This window comes from Lindgomyces ingoldianus (genome assembly GCF_010093535.1).
Source record: "Lindgomyces ingoldianus strain ATCC 200398 unplaced genomic scaffold BDR25scaffold_38, whole genome shotgun sequence".
Classification (NCBI taxonomy): domain Eukaryota; kingdom Fungi; phylum Ascomycota; class Dothideomycetes; order Pleosporales; family Lindgomycetaceae; genus Lindgomyces; species Lindgomyces ingoldianus.
In genome coordinates this window covers 697367-717499 of record NW_022985199.1, presented here as the reverse complement: position 1 = coordinate 717499, position 20133 = coordinate 697367, and the positions used below count along the sequence as shown (strand labels likewise).

At 50.6% G+C, this 20133-nt stretch overlaps 9 protein-coding genes across 9 annotated transcripts; 5 read left to right on the top strand and 4 right to left on the bottom strand.

Annotated features, from left to right (window-relative positions):
- Positions 1-198: 198 nt before the first annotated feature.
- Positions 199-1375, bottom strand: BDR25DRAFT_360579 (uncharacterized protein; the record flags this gene model as incomplete). Its single annotated transcript, XM_033696277.1, has 3 exons — positions 199-1093; positions 1128-1191; positions 1258-1375. The coding sequence occupies 3 exons, from the start codon at positions 1373-1375 to the stop codon at positions 199-201; spliced, it is 1077 nt and encodes a 358-aa protein (XP_033542491.1).
- A 44-nt stretch (positions 1376-1419) lies between these two features.
- BDR25DRAFT_360578 (uncharacterized protein) lies at positions 1420-2860 on the top strand (the record flags this gene model as incomplete). Its single annotated transcript, XM_033696276.1, has 9 exons — positions 1420-1482; positions 1511-1548; positions 1584-1687; positions 1777-2089; positions 2122-2131; positions 2169-2254; positions 2317-2468; positions 2531-2813; positions 2851-2860. The coding sequence occupies 9 exons, from the start codon at positions 1420-1422 to the stop codon at positions 2858-2860; spliced, it is 1059 nt and encodes a 352-aa protein (XP_033542490.1).
- A 33-nt stretch (positions 2861-2893) lies between these two features.
- Positions 2894-4124, bottom strand: BDR25DRAFT_360577 (uncharacterized protein; the record flags this gene model as incomplete). The annotated part of the gene is made up of 10 exons (XM_033696275.1): positions 2894-3005; positions 3030-3066; positions 3130-3223; positions 3283-3385; positions 3442-3587; positions 3625-3670; positions 3708-3873; positions 3904-3950; positions 3979-4067; positions 4095-4124. The coding sequence occupies 10 exons, from the start codon at positions 4122-4124 to the stop codon at positions 2894-2896; spliced, it is 870 nt and encodes a 289-aa protein (XP_033542489.1).
- A 316-nt stretch (positions 4125-4440) lies between these two features.
- On the top strand, positions 4441-8060 carry BDR25DRAFT_295307 (uncharacterized protein). The gene is made up of 3 exons (XM_033688836.1): positions 4441-5311; positions 5360-5958; positions 6012-8060. The coding sequence occupies exons 1-3, from the start codon at positions 4847-4849 to the stop codon at positions 7825-7827; spliced, it is 2880 nt and encodes a 959-aa protein (XP_033542488.1). The 5' UTR covers positions 4441-4846; the 3' UTR covers positions 7828-8060.
- A 219-nt stretch (positions 8061-8279) lies between these two features.
- Positions 8280-9187, top strand: BDR25DRAFT_360575 (uncharacterized protein; the record flags this gene model as incomplete). Its single annotated transcript, XM_033696274.1, has 7 exons — positions 8280-8410; positions 8454-8495; positions 8533-8663; positions 8698-8837; positions 8910-9013; positions 9046-9093; positions 9145-9187. 7 exons carry the CDS (start codon positions 8280-8282, stop codon positions 9185-9187), a joined length of 639 nt encoding a protein of 212 aa, XP_033542487.1.
- On the top strand, positions 9165-11240 carry BDR25DRAFT_295305 (MFS transporter-like protein). The gene is made up of 5 exons (XM_033688835.1): positions 9165-9238; positions 9297-9634; positions 9717-9966; positions 10020-10590; positions 10684-11240. Exons 1-5 carry the CDS (start codon positions 9215-9217, stop codon positions 11211-11213), a joined length of 1713 nt encoding a protein of 570 aa, XP_033542486.1. The 5' UTR covers positions 9165-9214; the 3' UTR covers positions 11214-11240.
- A 1750-nt stretch (positions 11241-12990) lies between these two features.
- Positions 12991-15342, bottom strand: BDR25DRAFT_295302 (uncharacterized protein). The gene is made up of 3 exons (XM_033688834.1): positions 14753-15342; positions 14216-14693; positions 12991-14170 (listed from the first exon to the last, which is right to left on the bottom strand). The coding sequence occupies exons 1-3, from the start codon at positions 14982-14984 to the stop codon at positions 13075-13077; spliced, it is 1806 nt and encodes a 601-aa protein (XP_033542485.1). The 5' UTR covers positions 14985-15342; the 3' UTR covers positions 12991-13074.
- A 50-nt stretch (positions 15343-15392) lies between these two features.
- Positions 15393-18122, top strand: BDR25DRAFT_360572 (uncharacterized protein; the record flags this gene model as incomplete). Its single annotated transcript, XM_033696273.1, has 17 exons — positions 15393-15407; positions 15475-15561; positions 15591-15713; positions 15747-15787; positions 15823-15882; positions 15944-16197; positions 16229-16381; positions 16431-16533; positions 16572-16804; positions 16856-17144; positions 17173-17179; positions 17215-17343; positions 17375-17801; positions 17831-17871; positions 17922-17952; positions 17983-18011; positions 18069-18122. 17 exons carry the CDS (start codon positions 15393-15395, stop codon positions 18120-18122), a joined length of 2076 nt encoding a protein of 691 aa, XP_033542484.1.
- A 99-nt stretch (positions 18123-18221) lies between these two features.
- BDR25DRAFT_295297 (uncharacterized protein) lies at positions 18222-19594 on the bottom strand (the record flags this gene model as incomplete). The annotated part of the gene is made up of 5 exons (XM_033688833.1): positions 18222-18697; positions 18790-18857; positions 18913-19114; positions 19162-19358; positions 19455-19594. The coding sequence occupies 5 exons, from the start codon at positions 19592-19594 to the stop codon at positions 18222-18224; spliced, it is 1083 nt and encodes a 360-aa protein (XP_033542483.1).
- Between the last annotated feature and the right edge of the window lie 539 nt (positions 19595-20133).

Here is a 20133-nt window from a genome sequence, read left to right as displayed (position 1 = left end):
TTCGTTCGGCTTGGTTCCGCATAGCTTATTTTTCTTGCACTGCAATATACCCTATTTTTTTTTCGTACAGCATGTTCTAGAAGTCTTATAAATGAACACACATATCTATATCTCTATGTACTCCTTGCTCTATTCACCGAGCAGCTCCTTTCACCCCTATTATTTGCCATATTTACCTACGTGCCTAGACTAGCTAGTTCAAAAGCCATGAATCAGCTTAAACTCCTCCATCCCCCAGTAAAAATCACTGTTCATCTGTTCCAGCAAATCCAAATACCTTGTAGCATTCACAGCCAATTCCGCAAGCTCCTCATTCTCCGGCTGCCGCATCCAATGCTGATCGACCTGCAAAAGCCCCAACAAACCCAGCTTGCGTTCACCCGTCTTACCGAAAGCATGTGCGGGCTTCACAAGCCACTCCAGCTGCGGTACATAGTGGTCTAGGTTCTGCCACTTCCAAGTCTCCCTCACTTCGAGACCTTCTAGCGCCCGCGCAGATTTCTGCATGTTCTGGTTGTGCTTAATTAAGGCCACCAACTTCTCCTTTGAGATCTGTAGGACCATGTTGCGGATTGTGTCGAAGCCTGGTGTGCGGCCGATAATGTTGGGATAGTGCAGTGAGCATCTGTCGGCAGGATTGACGGAGTGGATTCCCACAATTGTAGCCTTGGAGGAATAATAGGGATTCCAGGGGTCGCAGTAGAAGTGGATATGGTGGTCCCAGTCTTCGAAACACTTACACTCTTTACGGCGGAGACGAGCTTCGATGTCGGGAAGAATGGGGAAAGCTGTGTGATATGGTTCAACGGATGACATGGCGGCGTCAGGAGCGGGGGTAGCTGGCGGCTTGGTCTGAGAGGGAGGGGAGGGAGCCTCTGAGACAGAACTAACAGAAGCGGCAGGAGGAGATTGGGTCACAGGAGCAACAGCAAGACCTAAGGGTGGAGACGAGCCGGACAAATTGGCCTGCCTCAGCAACTGTGGTGGAAGTCCGGAACCAGCAAGAACCCCCCGGTCTGGCTCTGTGGGTGGGTTATTTTGAGAGTGGGCGAGAGGTAGAATCTTCAGGCTTTTACTTCCAATCTCTTTAGCACTGTAAGCGTGATGTTGAGTTCTAGTCATTCTACTGATACAGGAAAATGTGGATTCTGGTTTCTGAGGTTAGAAATATGATCTTGATCTCAGGGGTAGCTTACAATTTTTTGAAGAGTGTAGTGGAAGGGAAGTTTAAACTTGGAACTTAGGTTGATGCTAAACCCAATCGAGCCGGAGTTGAAGGTGTCCAGAGCGAGTGGGATGCAGAGCGTGGTGCCTTAGGATGAGAAGCCGTTATGCTGTCAAAAATGTGTCTTTTATACCAGGGCCACGAGCTCATAGACGGCACCTAGGTCACTAACATCATTACCTTGATTCGGGACAATGTTCCGCTTTCTAGGCCGAGCTTTCGTTCCTCACCCGTCTACAGCCACCTTTTTAGAGAATGTGTGAAGCTGTATTCTGTGTGAAATAGCTAGAAATAGCCCACCTGGTTCATTTTACATCGATTCAGTGACTCCACAGCGCTGTTTGTATGCTGCGTGAAGCATCTACGCGTTCCTGTTTTGGAATCCGAACTTTCACCCAAGTTTGCAAGCAGTAACCCGTGATGAACTGAAGCACGCACCCCCGCTTCCTAGACAAAACCACCGTAAACCTTACGTAGGACAAATATCCCCTTACCTTGATTGCTAACACAAAGCGCTTAAATCTCCGCTATGTCGACTCTCTGCATCCTAGGCTATCCGTCTGTGACTTGCAGCAATGCACAAGAAGCCCCATATTCAGATCTAAATCCAGATCCAGATCCAGATTCAGATTCATACACAAATCCGGACGCAGACTCTAGCTCCAACCCTGAACTAAGCCTCCGAAAGCCCCCTCATCCCAATACGCCCCTCTCCAACCATCCCTACCCCTTTCACCGCAACCTTAGAAGCCTTTGCCAACGCCATAATATACTTCGGGCAACACCACCCTTCCCTCACTATCCCATCACCAACCTTGTGCAAATACTGTCACACTCCCCGAACCGGCCGACAATGTTCCGCCCGTACATCTGCACAAATGACGACTGACAATCAGTGATAGAGATGTGGGTATTGGTATTGCGGACGCTTCCTCTGAACCAGGTAACCGAGAATTGGGAACTAGTAGTGGAATTGTACGATAAGCAGAGGAAAAAGAAGCTGGAGTTGATATTAAGGTATGATATGATGTGTGGAGAGGAAAGTTAGAAGGAAGGGTTAGTAATTGAAGCAGAGTAATAGATATGACGAGAATGACGATTATATGGATGGGGGTGCTAGAGCTGAAGCTGGAGGTGGAGGTTCTATCGAGGAGTGAAGACCTGGACGTAGATGTGGATGTGGATGTGGAACTGGTCGTGTTACACCAGCACCAGTACAGGCCACAGTTGCATCTGACGCCTCGTCCGTTGTCTCAGCGCTAGCCTTCAATCCAGAGCTGCGCCTTGGGGTGGAGGATCCATGAGCCGCAGGCAGACGGCCTCTAGCATCAAAGGCCATCTCCACACTCACAGAGTCACCGCCCCCTACAAGCCGGCTACTGAGCCACAACATTGAAACAAAAACTAGGACACTATGCCGCCGAATTAGATTACTATCTCGCGATCGCGAATTTTACCGTGGAAGCCCGAGTAGTTTGAGGCATGCCGTGATTCTTTCGAGCATTGCGTTGGAGTGGCAGTGGGTGAGGGAAACCAATCAGAAGTTGACCGAGTTTTCAGAGAGGGATGCTCTCGAGTTGGAGAACAAGTAGTGGTTTGGTGGCGTTGAGATGGGGGTATGGCAGCATGAGATAGATTTGGATTATTGTTAGGGGGAGAGGTGTGGGATTAAGGGGATGGATGAGGGAGCGTTTGGCGGGGAAGGAAGGTCTGGATGATAGCGGGATTCAGATTAGTGACGGAACAAAAGGGGCATTGATTAAATGTGGTTGAAAAAGGCCTAGAATATAAGATAGGTCAGGACCGTCGTTGCGGGTACAGGTCGGCGTTGTTGACACGTGCTCACGTGTGTCTACTAAGCAGTGATGCTGATTGGCTGGAATTTCTGTGAAGTTTGCACCGACGAGTGCTGCGCTTAATGTCAAGTGTATCGGTAGCTCTCGTCGTAGCTATCGTAGTACGAATACCTCGAGATGCATGTGTGGAAAGGTCTGTATTCTAGAACTCAGTAGCAAATTAATTTTTTTGAAGAGTTTCAAGGAAAAGTAGAGGGGGACGATGATAGTCTGCTCAATGCAGAGCCAGTTTGCGCAAATCGAGTCGTTCCGGAGTCCGTTGAGGGAGGGGTGGATGCAGGGGAACTGTGGGAACAATTGCTGACTTCAGACCGGACACATCTTGACGCTCAGATTAGCAACGCGAAAAGGAGACCGGACTCGGCGGCGTTCGGAACTACGTCCTGCTCACTGCGGGCAGTGAGGTATTGATTCTTCGCATTGCTATTGCCAAATGCTTTGCAGAGGGCAATGGAAAAACCTGAAACTGTTACAGGCTCTGGTGTCGCGCTTCCGATAGTTGTGTTCTAGAAGATATTTGGTGATCTCGCTAGTTAGTGGAACGATATATCTGAAACACATTTGGAAAGACGAGGTACTTACAACCTCGCTTGAGAGAAGGAACAGAGAAAGGGACTCATGCCGACACTTGGTGGGTGTTGCTTTTGAAAATAGAAGAGACATAATGCAATGCCTCCAAGAGGCAATCGATTAAGGGCTCTCTTGGAAACCAGCGGTGGCGATTTTGACCCAGGCCACCGGGTGATTCGATGTCCACGGACACGCCGTTCTTTTTCGATTTGAGCCGCGTCTCTTTTGGGTGGTTCGCGCCATCTCATGCACGTTCGGCTGCGATGCATGCTGCTTGCAGCAAGATGTGTTCGAGGGCACTCAGGGATGCCTATAACATGGGCTCACGTGTGTTTCCATTGCCGTGAGGGCATCCTTTTTTGGAGTCGGGCTGTTTTTGAGAATTCACTCAAGGAGGTCGGCACCTTGGAGGGGCGCTAAGAACAGGCTGCCCACACGATCACCCATCGATTTCGATTCGCTGCATAGCGCATGATTGGCTGCTTCAGATGAATTTCTGCGCGTCTGCACACGCGTGATGCGTGAACTGAGCGTGTTCAGGAATAAGGCTGTGATGACTCCTGCCCTTGGTCACAGCCAGCTGCTCACCACCACTGTCATTGGATGAGGTCTCGCAACACCGATCCTCACACCGCACAGCGTTCGGTCGCGCCAGCCCATCATAAATGCGGAGGACACGCGATGCGCGATGTCCTGACGCGCGGAGCAGAGGATGGTCTTTTGCCGACGGGCCACCTGCAGTTCTGCCAAGGATCCCCCTTCTGGATGATAAGCAGGCGAACAACCTCCTTAAGCTCCCGAGTTCTCCACAAGGCCTGCAGGCCGACACTCTCGTTCCAGCCACTCTCTTGTGCATTTGTTCTGTCTTGTTGCACCCTCACTCCCGTCGCTCATTTATCTTGTGCATTCTTTGCCGCAGCGCCTCTCATTCATTCGGTGTGTGTTTTGCTGTAGACGGCCTCGCGGAGTACTCGCCCGAGATTCCACTCTTTCGAAACGTCAACGCCGCCAGCACTGTTTACACCTCCGACAGGAAGCCAGCAGCCGTTTCCTGCATTGCGAAGCCTCAGGCAACCAAGCAGCAGCATTAACGACATCATTGCCACGCCAACCCTCGAGTACTCGGCTTGTACCTCGACATCCCAGACCGGCCCTGCATATGTCACCCCCCTAAAGGCCCGACTGCATACTCGTCATGGAGGTCGAAAAAGACACAGTGCAACCTATCCAGGAGGCAGCACAGCGCTCCCCGAGGACACATGTCGACAGCCAGCCTTTGCCCACTGACTCGATGGTTACGGTCCCGCTATCCGAAACCGACGGAGGACATGTTGCCGAACCGGAGGAACTTGTCACACTACCACTATCACAGCCCGAGATCATGGTGGAAGAGAAGCGTCTGTCTTCCCGGCCGACGTCTGCTGAGATAATGCAAGCGATTCGGGAGCGAAGCAGCCAGGGCGGCAGTATTCATTCCCCCACCATAACTGAGATGAACAGTCCTACTCTATCTTTACCTGAGGACCAGTCGCCCCACACTCCAAGATCGAGGGAACGGTCGAGAAGTGACAGCAGTGGGTCGGACCACAGCGTACAGGTGGACTGGGTGGAATTGGAGAAGACGGAGGAACAGGAGGCTCGAGAGGACGGCCAGGACGATGTGGGCTATTGTTACGCGAATCGTATGACACCAAGCTAACATGGACAGGCAATGGCACTTCTTCTCGCGCGCTTAGAGCAGGAGAACAACGCCCTCGCAACTGACCCGAAATCTGGGCTGAAGACCCGCGCTCGAAGCCAGTCTCGCCCGCCATCGATCAACCAGCTCAAGCGACTCGTCCGAGAGCAGGATGCCTCGCAAGTCCGATTCTCGCTACTGCCCTCCCCGCCGCCGATGACCGAGCTCGAGTTCTGGGCTGCTTTGGTCCGAGATTATCCACAAACTGTCCAGCGCCTCCCGACACTCACACTGAACAAGGTCCGCGGTGGCATACCTGCGCCATTGCGGGGTATGGTGTGGCAGAGTGCATCGGGAGCAAGAGACAAGCTGATCGAAGATCAATTCGATCACCTCTGTGGGGAGTCCAGCCCGTACGAAAATATTATCAATAAGGACCTCGGCCGGAGCTTCCCAGGCGTGGAGATGTTTAGGGACCCCGAAGGCGAAGGGCAGAAGATGCTTGGACGCGTATTGAAATGTTTCAGCTTATACGACCACAAAATTGGATACTGTCAGGGACTCGGCTTTCTTGTTGGTCCGCTTCTGATGCAGATGGGCGATAAAGAAGCCTTTTGTGTCCTCGTGCGGTATGTCCACTTGTGCTCCGCTACGAGTCCCTTCGTATGCTAACACGCCGCAGGCTTATGGAAGATTACGACCTTCGATCCTGTTTCTTGCCAGACCTCTCAGGACTTCATCTTCGCATCTATCAGTTTCAACACTTGTTACGTCAGCACATGCCAAAATTAGCCGCACACCTGGACGTTCTCCAGGTGGAGTCAGCTTACCTTTCGCAATGGTTTCTATCTTTCTTTGCCGTCACTTGCCCGCTTCCAATGTTGTTTCGCATCTACGATGTTATCTTTGCCGAGGGCGCGTCCGAGACCATCATGCGCGTCGCGCTGGCGCTAATGAAAAGGAATGAGCAGAAGATTCTCGGCTTCACGGAGTTTGAGGATGTTATGCAATTGCTATTAGGGAGACAGCTATGGGATCCGTACGGCCGCAATGCCAAATCAGCCGATGAGCTCGTCAACGACTTTGTGAGCTTCACCAATGATGTGACGCGGGAAAGCCTTCAGAGGTTAGAGGCGAACTTCAGAGAAGAGAAGAGGGATCGAGCGTCCAAGACATCGGAAGTCCAGAAGTCTGCCACCTCATTCCTGGGCCGGTTATGGGGTCCTTCAAACTCTTCTACCAAGTCTGTCTCTCTCAGTCCTGGACTACAAGCCCCCTCTAGACCCGTTAGCTTTCTTCGCCGCACACCATCGAAACAGAGTCTTGTGACGATCAATTCGGTTGACGGTTCTGATAGTTCGACCGGAACCCAGAGCACGGCTCTTACCGACATTTCGCGAGGGTCATCTGGGGATGCTCTTTCCCTTAAATCTGGTCATGAGTCCACTACGCTTTCCATCAGGATGGGGCATTCGGTAAAGGACCGCGACCTGCATTATCAGATCGAACAACTCCTTATGTCCGTTAGCCAACTTCAGCGTCAGAACAGCGAATTGGAAGCTGCATTGCAAAAGCAACGGGAAGACCGTCGTGAAGACCACCGAATAGTCCGAGACGTTATCAACAAGATCCGAACGAAGTTGCCCTCCACTCCTTCCAGCCGAGAATCCCGTCGCCGAACAACTATTACTTCCGCCACCCTCGTACCATCCTCGCCTTCTGATGCAAGCTCTGACTCAGCCCATCCCCAGGAAATTACTCAGGTCGCCGAGGCTCTGGACAATCGGTTTCCGGCCCATCAGACCCATCATCGTGCGTCTTCGATGTTCGAAACGAAGGACTTCTTACGCGATTCCTTAGCCCGAACCAAGGAGCAGCTCGCTTCCGAAACGATTCGCGCGCAAGCACTGGCTCGAGATTTGAATGACCGCGACACCGAGCTGCAAATTGCTCGTGATGCGCTTAAGGACACCAGGCATCGACTTCAGGACTCATATCACCAGAACCAGCGGCAAGAGAAAACAATCCTGGAACTCCGACAGAACGCCCGAAAAGGATCCGTCCCATGGGGATCGGAGTCAACGCCAGATGCATCTCCATCACTCTCTCGTTCCGACACGGCCGATAGCACGGCATCGACTGGCGGTCTACGCGAATTGAGGCTTGGGCGATCTGCAAGCCAGAAGTCCTCCGCGCCTCAATTCACGAAGCGCGGGTCGAGCTTAGCAACACAGAACATCCTAGCCACAGAGAATCATGCTCCAGTGGACAACGAAGCACTCTTGCTCGAGCTTGTAAACGCAAAGACGGCGGAGGCCGTCGCCAAGCAGGAATTGGAAGAAATCAAGAACAAGTTCGAATCGATGAAGAAGTCAATGGGGGTGCAAACTCCAACTCCCGCACAAACACCATCACCGACACCCCCGAATACGGGTGGAGGGTTTTGGTCAGGCTGGAAGCGATCCGTGAGTACGAACAATGCAACGATACCGTCGTAGGGGCTGTTTCCTCTGGCATCATAAAGTTAAGGTGTATATATGAAGCTTTGTAGGAAAGGCATTGGCACTGTATATGTTGGAATATCTGTTGCGGAAGAACGATATTGGATGGGAACGATTTTTCACCATTTTATGATACCTCGCCATTAGTTTTGGCGCTCTTCTGCTTCCTACGGACACTGGTGTGAGTAGGAAGCTTTATATATAATTCATGATTGTGGATACGAATCGATATATTGTTACTCTTGCTCCACTGGTCCACCACTACTGTGTCTTTCATTGTGAAGCTGGTACGCTCGTGGCAACACGGTTGAGCTGCTTTACTTCTTCATTAACACGGCATTGCCTATCGGAATTCATCTACTTACTCCAAACAACTGCCGACTTTCACCATCCTCGAATTCCCAGATTTAAAGCAACCAAATGCCACAACTGCTAGATAAGTCATCCTCATGTTCTCGAATCCCATAACCCTGGTCCTTTCCCCGCATCCGAGCATCGTGATGCACGCTACCCGAAACGTCATCGCATCCAGCCACGTGCACGCACATGTTTCCCATTTTGTTCCTTCCACGCCAAAACAGTACCGAGAACAGACATTTGGATATTTAGCCTAACCTAACAAGTGAAAATGCTACTACAACTGCGATTCAGAACATGCAGATTCTGTAGACTAGGGGAAGGACGATATGCCGACTCTGAAAGCCGATCTTACTGTGCTGATCCGAAGCGGACACTGGCCCATTTTCGGGTAGTGGATCGTCGGGTCGGGAACTCGCGTGCAGGGAAGATTCTGAGCTTATTCGCTGGGGACGAGGCTGGAGGCCTGGGGTACTGTGTCAAGTGTATGTCTCGGCGTTTTAGGGTGAGTTGATTTGGTGGGTTTGGAATGGGAAACAGAACGGCAATTTCTGCAGGTTAGGGGTTGGACCGGGTTGATGGGAGCTTCAAGGCTGGGGACGGAGCAGATGGGAGGTTTATGGGATGGGATGGGAGTTATTAAGGCTTGGGTAGCTACCTCTTTCTCTTTTCTATGTTTGTCTTTCCTGTCTCAAATGAAAGCGCCCGGTTCAAGTTGAAAGATTACGGCGCGGAGCTTTTCCATCAAGCTGATTGATGACTCGATATCTGACGTGCAGTGCAGATACAACTGCCGTTCAATAATATCGGGCCTTCTCCTCAAAACGTCATTTTAGAGCCAGTCTGGACTCGTTGCAGGCGTCTGCTGAATCTCCCTGTATTGCAAAGCGGAATTAGACCGCAGGGGTTCGAATAACCTATATCAATACATACTGGCTCCCTCACAGACCTTTCTAGTTTCACAATTTGGACAATTACGAGCATTTGCTTCGCCTTTTGAGGCCAATCCTCGCCGCAATTGCCTATCATGGAGATGAACTACGATGATAAGGTACGCCAATCCTGTTCCACCTCTCCCATCTTGCGAATGCATGCTAACATACGTCCAGGAGATCCGACAGATCGAAGCCGAGCTTCACACCGAGATCCTCCCTGGCACAGAAATCATGGCAGATGTCGGCACGCACCACTTCGTCAAAGGAGCTGGGAAGACCGTTCTTGTCCCTCAACCCAGCGATGACCCGCATGACCCTTTAAATTGGAGTACGGGATGGAAGATCGCTTGTATAACTGCTAGTACGGTGGTCACGTTTACCCAGGGTTTTGGCCCCTTGGCGCTTGCACCAATGTTTGAACCGATTATGGAGGACTTCCATTGCAGTCTTGCGGATGCGGTGCAGTTTACTGGTGTTTGTATTTTGGTGCTGGGGTTTAGCAATTTTATCTGGTAAGTGGCTAAAAACTAAAGCCTCGAAAGCTCCACATGTTTAGGGAGGGAGAAAGAGACAAGAGAGCTAATTAGAGAGTAGGGTTCCTATCAGTACCTCCTTTGGCCGTCGCCCTGTCTATCTTCTCTCGCAGCTCATCAACTTTGGCACTTCGATCTGGCGCGCGAAAGCTACATCTTATGGCAGTTTTATGGGAGCCTGTGTTGTGAATGGAATTGGAGCTGGTCCTGCGGAAACCATGCAGCCTGCAGTTATTGCGGATATCTTCTTCTTGCATGATCGTGGGAAGTGGAACACGCTATATTGGGTAACCTACATGGGATCTTTAATGGTATACCTAACCCAATCTCCTCAAACCCCGGGAACGTAAGCTAATCTGCAAAGGTTGGACCTATTATTTCTGGTCCCATGGCGTCTAACGTTGGATGGCGCACTTTTTGGTGGCTCAATACCGCTCTACTAGGGTTCTCGTTCCTCCTTGTAGTCTTCATGTTCCCAGAAACGAAATATCACCGGCCACACCCAGATGAACTCAACCATACCATCAGCAAAGGCAGTCCCGCTGCCTCTTCAAACGAAAAACTCGAGACCGCCATCACAACCGAAAACACGGCGTCCAAACCCACCGACCCTGAATCTATCCAGCAAGTCCCAACCTCCGACTGCATCACTGGTCCCCTCGCCGGCCTCACCCAAGAAGAAACTGCCGCGCTGGACCCGTATCTTGGCAAAGGCAAGCCGGGGAAATATCAATGGAGGGTGTTCCAGCCAAACGCGCACCCTTTCAAAACGATATTACTTGATCTCTGGATCCCGTGGAAGATGTTTGCGTTCCCAATTGTCGAGTTTGCGAGCTTTGTAGTTTCGTGGAGCTGTAGCAGTTTTTTGACTCTGAACTTGACGCAGAGTCAGGCATTTGCGGCGCCACCCTATAATTTTAAACCCCAGACGATTGGTAAGTCTCCTCTCCACAATCCAACCCATATGAATCCCAAACGTCATTCATGTTTGAGAACAAGTATCCAACAGAATTATATCTAATCATGAGTAGGTTTCTTCAACTTCGCCATCCTAGTCGGTGCCCTAATCGGCCTCTTCACCGCCGGCCCACTCTCCGACTGGATCTCCGCACGCTCGACCCGCCGTAACAATGGCATCCGCGAGCCGGAAATGCGTCTGCCTGCCATGATCCCCTACGTTATCATCATGTATCTCGGCAACATCATCGTAGCTGTCGGATACCAGAGGCACTGGCCCTGGGAAGCCATCGTCATCATCGGGTTCACGTGCGCGGGGATCCAAGTTGCGGCGCTCCCGAGTATTAGCTCGACTTATGCGGTAGATAGTTATAAACCGGTTGCCGGGAGTCTGTTTGTGAGTATCACGGTTAATAAGAATGTTTGGGGGTATGGCTTCAGTAAGTTCATCACGGTTTGGGCAGAGGATGATGGGTTTATTCCCCCAATTATGACGAATGGGAGTTTGATACTGTTGTGGTGTCTGTTTGGAATCTTGTTTTGGTGGAAGGGAAAGACTTTTAGAAGATGGACGAAGAATAGTAAGGTACATAGGATGTAGGGGCTTGTTGTTTGAGGTTGAAGATTGAAATCTGCGTATGGCAGGGGACAGGGTATTGAGGCGGAGGGATAGGGAGTTAGGGCTGTAGCAGGGAGTGAAGCTAGTTATTGGAATTGAAGCTACGCACCTATTGTCTTCTCAGTCAGAATCTCGTTGTCCAATGGAGTTCAGATGGAACATAGAATATGAGAAAAAGTGGCTGAACACCCACGAAAACTGAGTGCTTCTTGCCTCAGTCTACCAATCATGCCCCCTCCTTAACCCTAACAATCACCTTCCCAAAATTTCTACCCCCGGCAAATACTTAAAAGCGCTTCTCTACTCTTCAAATTGAAACACACAATCCACAACCGGCCCAATCTCCTTCCGATTAGTCCACTAAATCTCACACTCAAACGATTTCCGCAGCGTTTGGGCGCCGCGGAGCTCGAAGAAAACGTCGGCGCCTAAATCTCCCGTTTTGGACAGAACTGCTTCTTTCCAGCTGGGGGAGGTTTATGATTTATTGTTTCGGTTGCGCCGAGCGTTTTACTGCGTTTCGAGCTTGGCGGAGGAGGAGGGTGTGATGATTACTTTTGCTCCCGCCGCGCTGGCAATTTTCAATATCGCGATAATGACCCCTATCCCTTTACACAGTACGGTTTCCCCGGCAGGGACGATGGACCCGGGAGCTCGCATTCTGTTTAGTCTCATCTATACGGTTATCGCGGTGATGGGTAGACAGCTGGCCTCTTTATCGGTGAGATACGCGAGGACTTTGACGAATCCGTAATTGGGGAAGATGCGGCGTGTGGTTAGGGTTGTGGGCCACCGAGGCCGTTCGCGAGATCGAAGGGCTGAATTTGGCCTGTTGGGGTATGGCTGCGAAAAATCGAGACGACACGGTCGCCGGGATGGAGTTCGAAAATTGGGGATATAGGGGGAGGTCGACGCTATGCAAGTCTGTCCGCAGGAAGAACGATGCCGCACATGTCGGAACAGGGGACGAGGAGGAGAGGAGAGCTGACAGATTTGTGGTGTGCGTAGAGACCCATTGTGACTGTGAAATATTAATATCAATGTTGATCTCAACCTCAGTCTCAGTCTCCCGTTAAAATCTCTCCAAGACCCAAACCCAAAGCACACCAGTCTTTCCAATGCGCACACTCGAAAACCCCACAGCCAAAGGAAAAATCCCGCAAAAGAAATCTGACTTGCCTTCCGTATCCCTATAATTCAAACTGACAGTCCTAACCTCCACTAATACTTCATCAGCCCCCCCCCCTTAAAATCCAACTCCCCTTCCTCCAACCTCAATCCCTCCAATCCACCCTGCCTCGTAAACACCCCCCTCACTTTTTGCTTTTGCTTTTGCTCTGATGCTGATGCTGCCATTTCCCAACTCTTGCCCACAAACCCGCTATTTCAGCAAGCCAATCGCGCCTGTCTTGAGAGAAAGGTGGCGTGGGCATGTTAGCAATTTATGGAACGGATTCTTAGGATTACGGGTAGGAGGGGCCGATGGAGAGGGGAATTGCCTTGGTGGGGGCGTTAGAAATATTTAAAGGGGAATTAGTCGGTATGTAACGGAAAGGAGAAGGATGTTTGCGGGTGCAGTTAGGCGATGGGTGATGGGCTACGGGCGGGATCGGCCCTCGGCCGGCGATTATCGTAAGACGTCAATATTGCCAGGGTGTCGGGAGTGAGCTTCCGACAAGTCTACCAAAGATCGCAAGAAATTGCCAAGAGTACTACTGCGCACATACTCTTGAGATCATTGTGTACCACGAATCGAATTGAAGATTGGACCCGATTTCATTATAAATTATCATAAGCTACCATGAAGCGCCGCGCTGCAAAGGCAGACAGATGCAAATATGTATCAGTTTTTATAGTTCCCGGGCACCTCTGGCCACTCGTCTGTTCCATCCAACATGGCCATGGCCATACCTCCATTCAAATGACTCTGAATATGACAATGGATCATAAACGCCCCCGGATTCACAACATGGTACCGTACAGCCAGCCAGGTTGGTGCCGACACCGTTGGCGGCGTCACAAACCCGTCCCGGAATGGTGGTGTGACAAGGTTGAAGTTTTGCGGGATAGCGCTCATAGCTTCGGCAACAGTGCTCCATCTCCAATTACCTGTTCCTTGGCCGATGATGAAGCCTTTGTTACTGTGCTTGTGGATGGGGTGTGGAGGCTGGTTGAGCGTGGTTACGGTGAAGATTAGGTCGACCCAGGTGTTGTTGAGCGTAGTGATAGTGATGTCACCGCCAGGGTTGCTAGCAGAGGGCTGTTTATAGAGCAGAGGTGGGTTCTCTTCGTCGATGGTTTGGTCGAAGGGCGTGGAGTTGAGCGCCCAGACGTATGATGCGCCAACTGTCTTGATGTCCATGATGAAAGTCTGATCAACCGCAGGAACAGGCTGGGGAAATTCGGGCGGGAATGAGACCATGGCTGCTTGACTGAAGAAGGCCGCATTATCAGAGGCGCCGGCGCCGGCAATGTTGATAGAAGGAATCGAAGAGACAGTGTACGCGTCGGTGGTGCTGTTCTTGTAGTTCCCGAAGCCACCGTCGTACGACAGAACGGCGTAGGTGTTAATGAGTTGGGTAAGGGCAGTGGATGCAAGCCGGATGCCATAGTTAGAGGCGCGCTTATTGAGCTGGACGAAAACGGAATACCGATCACCGTTCGCAACGCTAATCGCATCGACTTTCAATGGCTGAATGTAGTGGCCATCCACAGCATAAATCCACATCGGATGCTCGTCAATGCTGAACGAAAATGTGTCGATGCCGGCCGTGGAGATGAGGTCAAGCGCCATCCATTTAGCGGAGTGTGGTGCTTTTATGACCGCTCTGGAGCCTTGGGTTGGTGTGCAAACGTCAAATACAGATGGTGGGAGAGCGTCAAGGTTAGTTGGTGTACCTGAAGCCAGGAGCAGTTCTAAGATCTCTGGAGGCAGGCATCTAGGTTTGTCAGTTAACCCATCAAGACGAATGTATGTGACTTACCCCTTGTTGGTCATTTTCAAGTTGTTTTGCTCAAGGATCGGCTTGATTGCGGGGTTTGTGTATTGGTCGATATCCTCCCGAGACAAGCAGTTAACTGAGCCTTTTCCGTTGATCAAAAGGGAATCAATGCAGACGGCGCTCTCCACACCAGAAGCTAGCTGCAAATCCCATGTGCGTTGAGATGTAGTGTGGCGCCAGTCAGAAAGAACGAGAGGAGTAACGTTGGCCTCGGCCGCCTCAAGCGCCTCGACCTCAGCAGGGGCAATGGCAGCGAAAGGGTTTGACAATCCAGCCCTGGGCTTGATGACGATAGGTCCGTAGGCTCCATCGTCGATTTGACCACGACTATGGGCGTGATAGAAGTAGCTACCGTACTGGTCGGCATGCCATTTATAGGTGAAGCTAGCACCAGGCTGGATGGGACGTTGAGAGAAGCCCGGAACGCCATCAGCCCATGGAGTGTTCAGCTGCTCAATACCTGCAGTGTAATATTGAGTCAGTGATCTGCTACCCAAGAGAAGCAGGGGATCGACGTACCATGATAATGGATTGTGCTATTGTACGGCATGTTATTCTGAACAACAATCTCAACCCAGTCACCCTGATCAATTTCAAGAGTTGGACCTGGGAACTGGCCGTTGATAAAGATCATCTCTCGCTCGTATCCATCGGGGGCACCGATCTTCCACGTTAATTCGAGAGTGAAATGACAGTCCTTCGCAAATGCGTATACAACCAAGCCCAACCACAGAACCAATAACGAAAGCATCTCGCAAAAGGGTATGGAATGTGAACGAACGGAACAATTGACAGTAAGAAAAAGAGAAATAAGGAAACCAACCCTTCCAACGAGCGGAGTACTTGCAAATAATAAGGCTACAGGAAGGCCATAACAGCTGCCTTATGTATTCGGCCTCCTCATCAATAGCCTTCCGCGATCAAAATGTCGTATTATTGTTAGATGCTTAACGTGCTGAGTTTTGTCAGTGCTATTTTCCAAAATAGTAACTAAACTACCGTGGTGGCGCACGCCAGCGACTCACGGACTGTGAAGTTTGCGAGGGGGTTGCGGCGATGCTAACCGTTGTTCTTGGGGCTCCGTGGCCAAGAACGCATATCGGATAGAAGAGGCAATGAAAAGGCATGCTAGAATCTCTCCCTGCTAATTCTGCCTCTCATGTTAAGTCTGCATGTGAGCCGGTCAGCACTAGGGCACTGCACAGCACAGGCAGGCTCAGATTCTGCAATGATGTACATAGTGCTTAGACAGAAACTGCAAAGCCGCCTACACCGGTCTATTGTTATTGATAATGACAGCTGTAGGCCTTAGTTCTGACCTAAGCACCGTGTGTTGTCAATCCACGGCAGGCTGCAGAAGTGGCCGTGGGGCTGCCGACGAGGAGCGCGGGGCGGACTTCAAACAACAGGGCTGAGCATGGAAGAGCAAGAAAAGAAATTGAATTTGGAACTAGGGCGCGGCTGCGATCGGATTGCACGCGTGGAAATGTGGAGAATCTAAGATGGATGACAGGAGGAGGTGAAGTTTGGCCAAGCACCAAGGCGGCCCGCTCAGTTCGGTACTACAGCAGGCGTCGTGAACGTCGAAGATCGCCAACAACACCAACACCACCCTCGTCGGTCTCCGTTGTACAAGCCGAGGAGTTGGAGTCACCAGATCTAGGTTCCTACAAGCTTAAGCCAAAGATTACTTGAAGCCTTATGACCCAGGTGCATCTGGAGACACTCGATCCATTTGCCTCTTCAGCAATGGCTGCTCACCTCCACAGTCAGCAGCACACCGATATGCTTTGTAGATGATGAGCACATCCACATGAAACAAAACAGAACAGCTGAAAGATTGCCACCAAAGACAGGGTCTAAGCCTGAGGGGATGGCGGTACGGCGAGTGCAGCAGGGTTGTATAACCGTAGCTAATCCTTCAAGAACACAGCTTCTGAGCACGGAGATATTGACACCTACTAGTTAAAGCAATACCACATCTACAATCATGAGGACCAAGACCGTTTTCAATTGAAGGTACCCCTGCAGTCCACAAGATTATGGTTATTGATGAGGCCTTCCCTCTCAACAAGTCTACCAAAGTCACAGCCCTCGTAAATAGTGAGCATTTCATCACTAAGTTCTCTGAAAGCGTCTCTGTAGATAGTAAATAAGAGTACAAGCACAAACTCCAGCCCTCTTCTTTCAAGGTAAGTCAACAACACCGCCGTTACCTTCATTGACATGCGCAAAGCCCGGAAGCCTAAGCAACCCAAGCGCCTTTTCGTTATCTCAACCAACCAAAAGAAAGAAAATCCGTGTAGCCTAAGAACTGACGCGACCCGCGCACCATGAGGCTGATATTCAGCCCACATAGTAAGGTACTCCAACGTATAACCTATGAGACTACATGGGTTCAGGCTGAGCGTGAGTATCTTGCTAGCTTACTCCGCGACTACCTTGATGCTTCTGTCACTGAGCTTATAGAGCGCTCTAACTACAGGTTCAGCAGGGTTTCCGAGGAGAATTATAAGGAAGGCGCTGCGAAGAAAGTTGCCGAGCATCATGAAGGTCGTACCATTGAGCTGAGTATCTAATCTGCAAACTTTCTTATGACCAAGGGAAGGCCCCACAACTTAGAAAGACGACGAAGAAAAGGAAGGCCGAGGACGGAGATAACAACGCGAAGGATTCCGAAAATCAGCAAGAGCTTTCACCGACTGAACCGCCTCCGAATCCCAGATGGCGCAGCCGAAACTGAGGCTCTCAAGCCCAAGCGCCCTGCAAAGTCACCACGTCTCACGAGCCCAAGAAGAATACCGAGCCTCGCAAGAATGCTGAGCCAAATGCTAACAAAGCCACTAAACCCTGCAAGAAGGCAGGGGCCAAGAAGCCAAGGGCTAGTAAACCGAACGAGATTGAAGAATTCGTCCAAGACTGACGATTGAATCACTAAGATCTCTCGTAGATGCACCTGCAACTAAGCCTACACCTGCAAGTTCAACGGAAACCCCATCCCCATCCCCTCTACCCGGAGAGTCCAAGCTTTCCACATAATCCCGAGCGAACCGGAGCATATGATCCGAATGGGGGTTGTCCCCGCGACTGATCCCGAATGGGAGAAAGAAGTCGCCTTTGCCTCTTCTTGCACCTGTCCAGTCACTAACTCCGTCGCAAACCCTAGAGGAGCCCGTCCACTCAGATGCTTTTCAAGCTTTTGTTCAAGGCGAGGAGGTTTTTGTCCAAGAACAGAACCCGGTGGCGGAGCCCCCCATTCCGGGTCCAGGATACGGATGGCGCTCCACGGGTAGGTATTTGAGATCCCTGACGCTGAACAGTAAATTTATAGTCGAGAGTACCAGCACATTGGCACTTGACGAGGAACTTTTCGAACTGGACCTAGAGACAGATATCGAGCAGTTTTACAACCCTGTCGAGCAAGCCGCATCCAGAGAAACTCGACCCCCGAAAGAGTACGAGGCTGAACATGAGGAGTACGCGCAAGTCCTGCCTCTGATTATGTCTCAGAAATCCTTGCGACAGGAAAAGAGGTGCTTGAAGATGTTGACTGGTGAAGCGGATGGTGGTGAGGAAGAGGGTGTTGATTCTTCATAGGTGAGTTGATAACTCATAAAGAAGGGAAATCTGTAAAGTGGGTTCTCTTGCATTTCTGTTTTGATTGTTTGGTTTTCTGTCCATGAGGAAGCAGATACTGATTGACATGCCCAACAAGTTTGGTCAGTGTTTGACGGATTGAGCCCCAACAGCAGCAGCACTCATGTTCCGAGTGTATAATGTCCGTTTGCATCGATTCGGCAGCCAATTTGCTCATCTCTTGACCTGTCGAATGTAGTCCCGTTATATGTATTCTTGGTTCTTGGGGCCAATAAGTCTGGGAGGTGGCTAGAAGATTCGGCAGAAGAGCCTAGCTAAAGGTGCTAACAAATGCATGAATTAATTGTTCGTTATTTCGCAAACCCTTCATTTCTCAATTACATATACTTCATTATGATATCGATAACCCGTCTCTTTCTAAAAAATCGCTCAGTTCTAACCTCGGAAGCCCCTCGCACGAGTACTCCACTGTCACACGCTTATTAATCCCTCTCCCCATGCCTGTCCCTGTTCCTGTACCTCCCATTTCTTCTCCTTCGTCCACAGCCTCCGTCCTCATCCTACTACCCTGCCACATCTTCTCCGGTTTCTGCGGGCCCGTAGTAGTGGCCAAGGTGCTGCCCTTGACGAGTCGGAGGTCATCCAGACCAAGTGATCGATGATACCAGATCCGACTGCAGTGCTTCTGATTCTGTCCCATTGGCGAGCTGCGGTTGGACGGGCGGAGTCGGGCTGATGAGGGCGCCTCGGTCGGACCTATGCGCCAGAGACAAGTTTGGAGCAAGGGCTTTAGGGTTGCCATGCTGGCGGCCGTGATACCAATGCCGGGTTCGACAGTGGACCAGATTGCTACATCTGTGTTTGCCCCTTGGAAAGATGTGTTAGCGGCTAAAATGGTCGGTATGAGAGAGTGAGTCGGGAGAACGAAGGGAAGGGGAGGGAAGGGAAGGCAGGCTTACACAAGAAATCTTGTCCGTTGGTTAAGGAGTGAATGTATTTCATTCTGACGATTGTTCCGGTGCTTCCACTAGAGTGCCAGTCAGCAAGTGGATCTCCAGTAGTGGGAAAGAACGTTCACGGACATTGCAGCGAAAGCCAAGATTCCTGCTACCATGAATTTCGTCTTTAAGTTCATCTGCAGATCTAATACAATAAAAAAAGGTAAGATTCCTAGAGACCAATCCGCGAAGGCGTTTACAGCGCTGAGGGCGTAGGTGATTCCTGTGGTTGGCGCTTTGGGAATGCACCTGCTCGACGCTGGGTGATTATTCCAAAATTCCGAAACTGGGGGTAGTTAGTCAGTCGATATTGTTAGAGGGCTTCTAGCTTACCTGGGATACACTGAAAAGCTGCCATGAAGAAGTAACACCCGCCAAAGAACACCGTTCCAGTCATCAGTAGTTTGATAACCCAAGTATGCCAACGCTGTACTGCAACGCGGAGGTAGAAAATGCCGAGTGCGATCTTCAATGTACAATTGCTCAAGACGTACAGTAATTCGCATAGGTACCAAAATATCAGCGCGATTCTTGCATCTTGGGGTTCGAGGTCCCAGATGTGTTGGCCGGTTCCGTAGGCCACAGTCGTAATTTGGAAAGCCAGATAAATGGTGAAAATTGCCAACGTCGCAACCATGGACCAGTCGTCCTTACCAAAGGTCCTCGTGAGGAAATATCGCGTGTACACTCGCAATGCGACGGTCGCCCATGTGAGAATGAAAAAGAGGACCGCTACGGCAAGGACCTCACCGCTTCTGCCATTCATGATCCCACTGTTCGGAGGTTGTCTGAGAGACTTTGTGCCTGTTTTCGTGCTTGCGTCTGGTCAGTTGCACGCGTTGTTGTCGCTCCTTCTTGCATATGGAAAAGAAGACATCGGGGAAGACGCCAGAGTCGCAAACGAAAGGACAAGAAAAGAAGAGAATGAAGGAAAGATTCCGTCGTGGTCAGTAGTCGTTCAGAGTTTGACACTTTCTAGACGCCGAAATGTATCGTCCATCCTTGAAGCAGCATGGTCCCAAGGTTCGCACACGGCCTGCACGAGCAACGCTTTACGCCATCAGTGTTGTCCTGAATCATGAAACGCAATTAACTGTGGCTGATTCGACGGGGACCACGGTTGATCCCAGGTGCTACGCGGGGAAGGTTCCGATGATGACGCTAGCTTGGTTAAGGTGTAACACAGAGCTCTCCCTAAGAGGCTGGCTTCAAAGTTTAAAATGGCCAGCGCCTAGGTCGGATGTTATGCGAAATCGAATTTGTGTAAAATTACTCATGGGAGATAGTACGGCTAGGATGCGATTG

Coding starts and splice junctions, on each gene's coding strand:
- BDR25DRAFT_295302 (XM_033688834.1), bottom strand. CDS start 14,984: ATGCTTTCGTTATTGGTTCTGTGGTTGGGCTTGGTTGTATACGCATTT. Junction 14,694..14,752: donor TAGCACAATCCATTATCATG/GTACGTCGATCC, acceptor ATTACACTGCAG/GTATTGAGCAGCTGAACACT. Junction 14,171..14,215: donor TTGAAAATGACCAACAAGGG/GTAAGTCACATA, acceptor TGACAAACCTAG/ATGCCTGCCTCCAGAGATCT.
- BDR25DRAFT_295305 (XM_033688835.1), top strand. CDS start 9,215: ATGGAGATGAACTACGATGATAAG. Junction 9,635..9,716: donor GGGTTTAGCAATTTTATCTG/GTAAGTGGCTAA, acceptor ATTAGAGAGTAG/GGTTCCTATCAGTACCTCCT. Junction 10,591..10,683: donor TTTTAAACCCCAGACGATTG/GTAAGTCTCCTC, acceptor TCTAATCATGAG/TAGGTTTCTTCAACTTCGCC.
- BDR25DRAFT_295307 (XM_033688836.1), top strand. CDS start 4,847: ATGGAGGTCGAAAAAGACACAGTGCAACCTATCCAGGAGGCAGCACAG. Junction 5,312..5,359: donor GAGAGGACGGCCAGGACGAT/GTGGGCTATTGT, acceptor TAACATGGACAG/GCAATGGCACTTCTTCTCGC. Junction 5,959..6,011: donor GCCTTTTGTGTCCTCGTGCG/GTATGTCCACTT, acceptor AACACGCCGCAG/GCTTATGGAAGATTACGACC.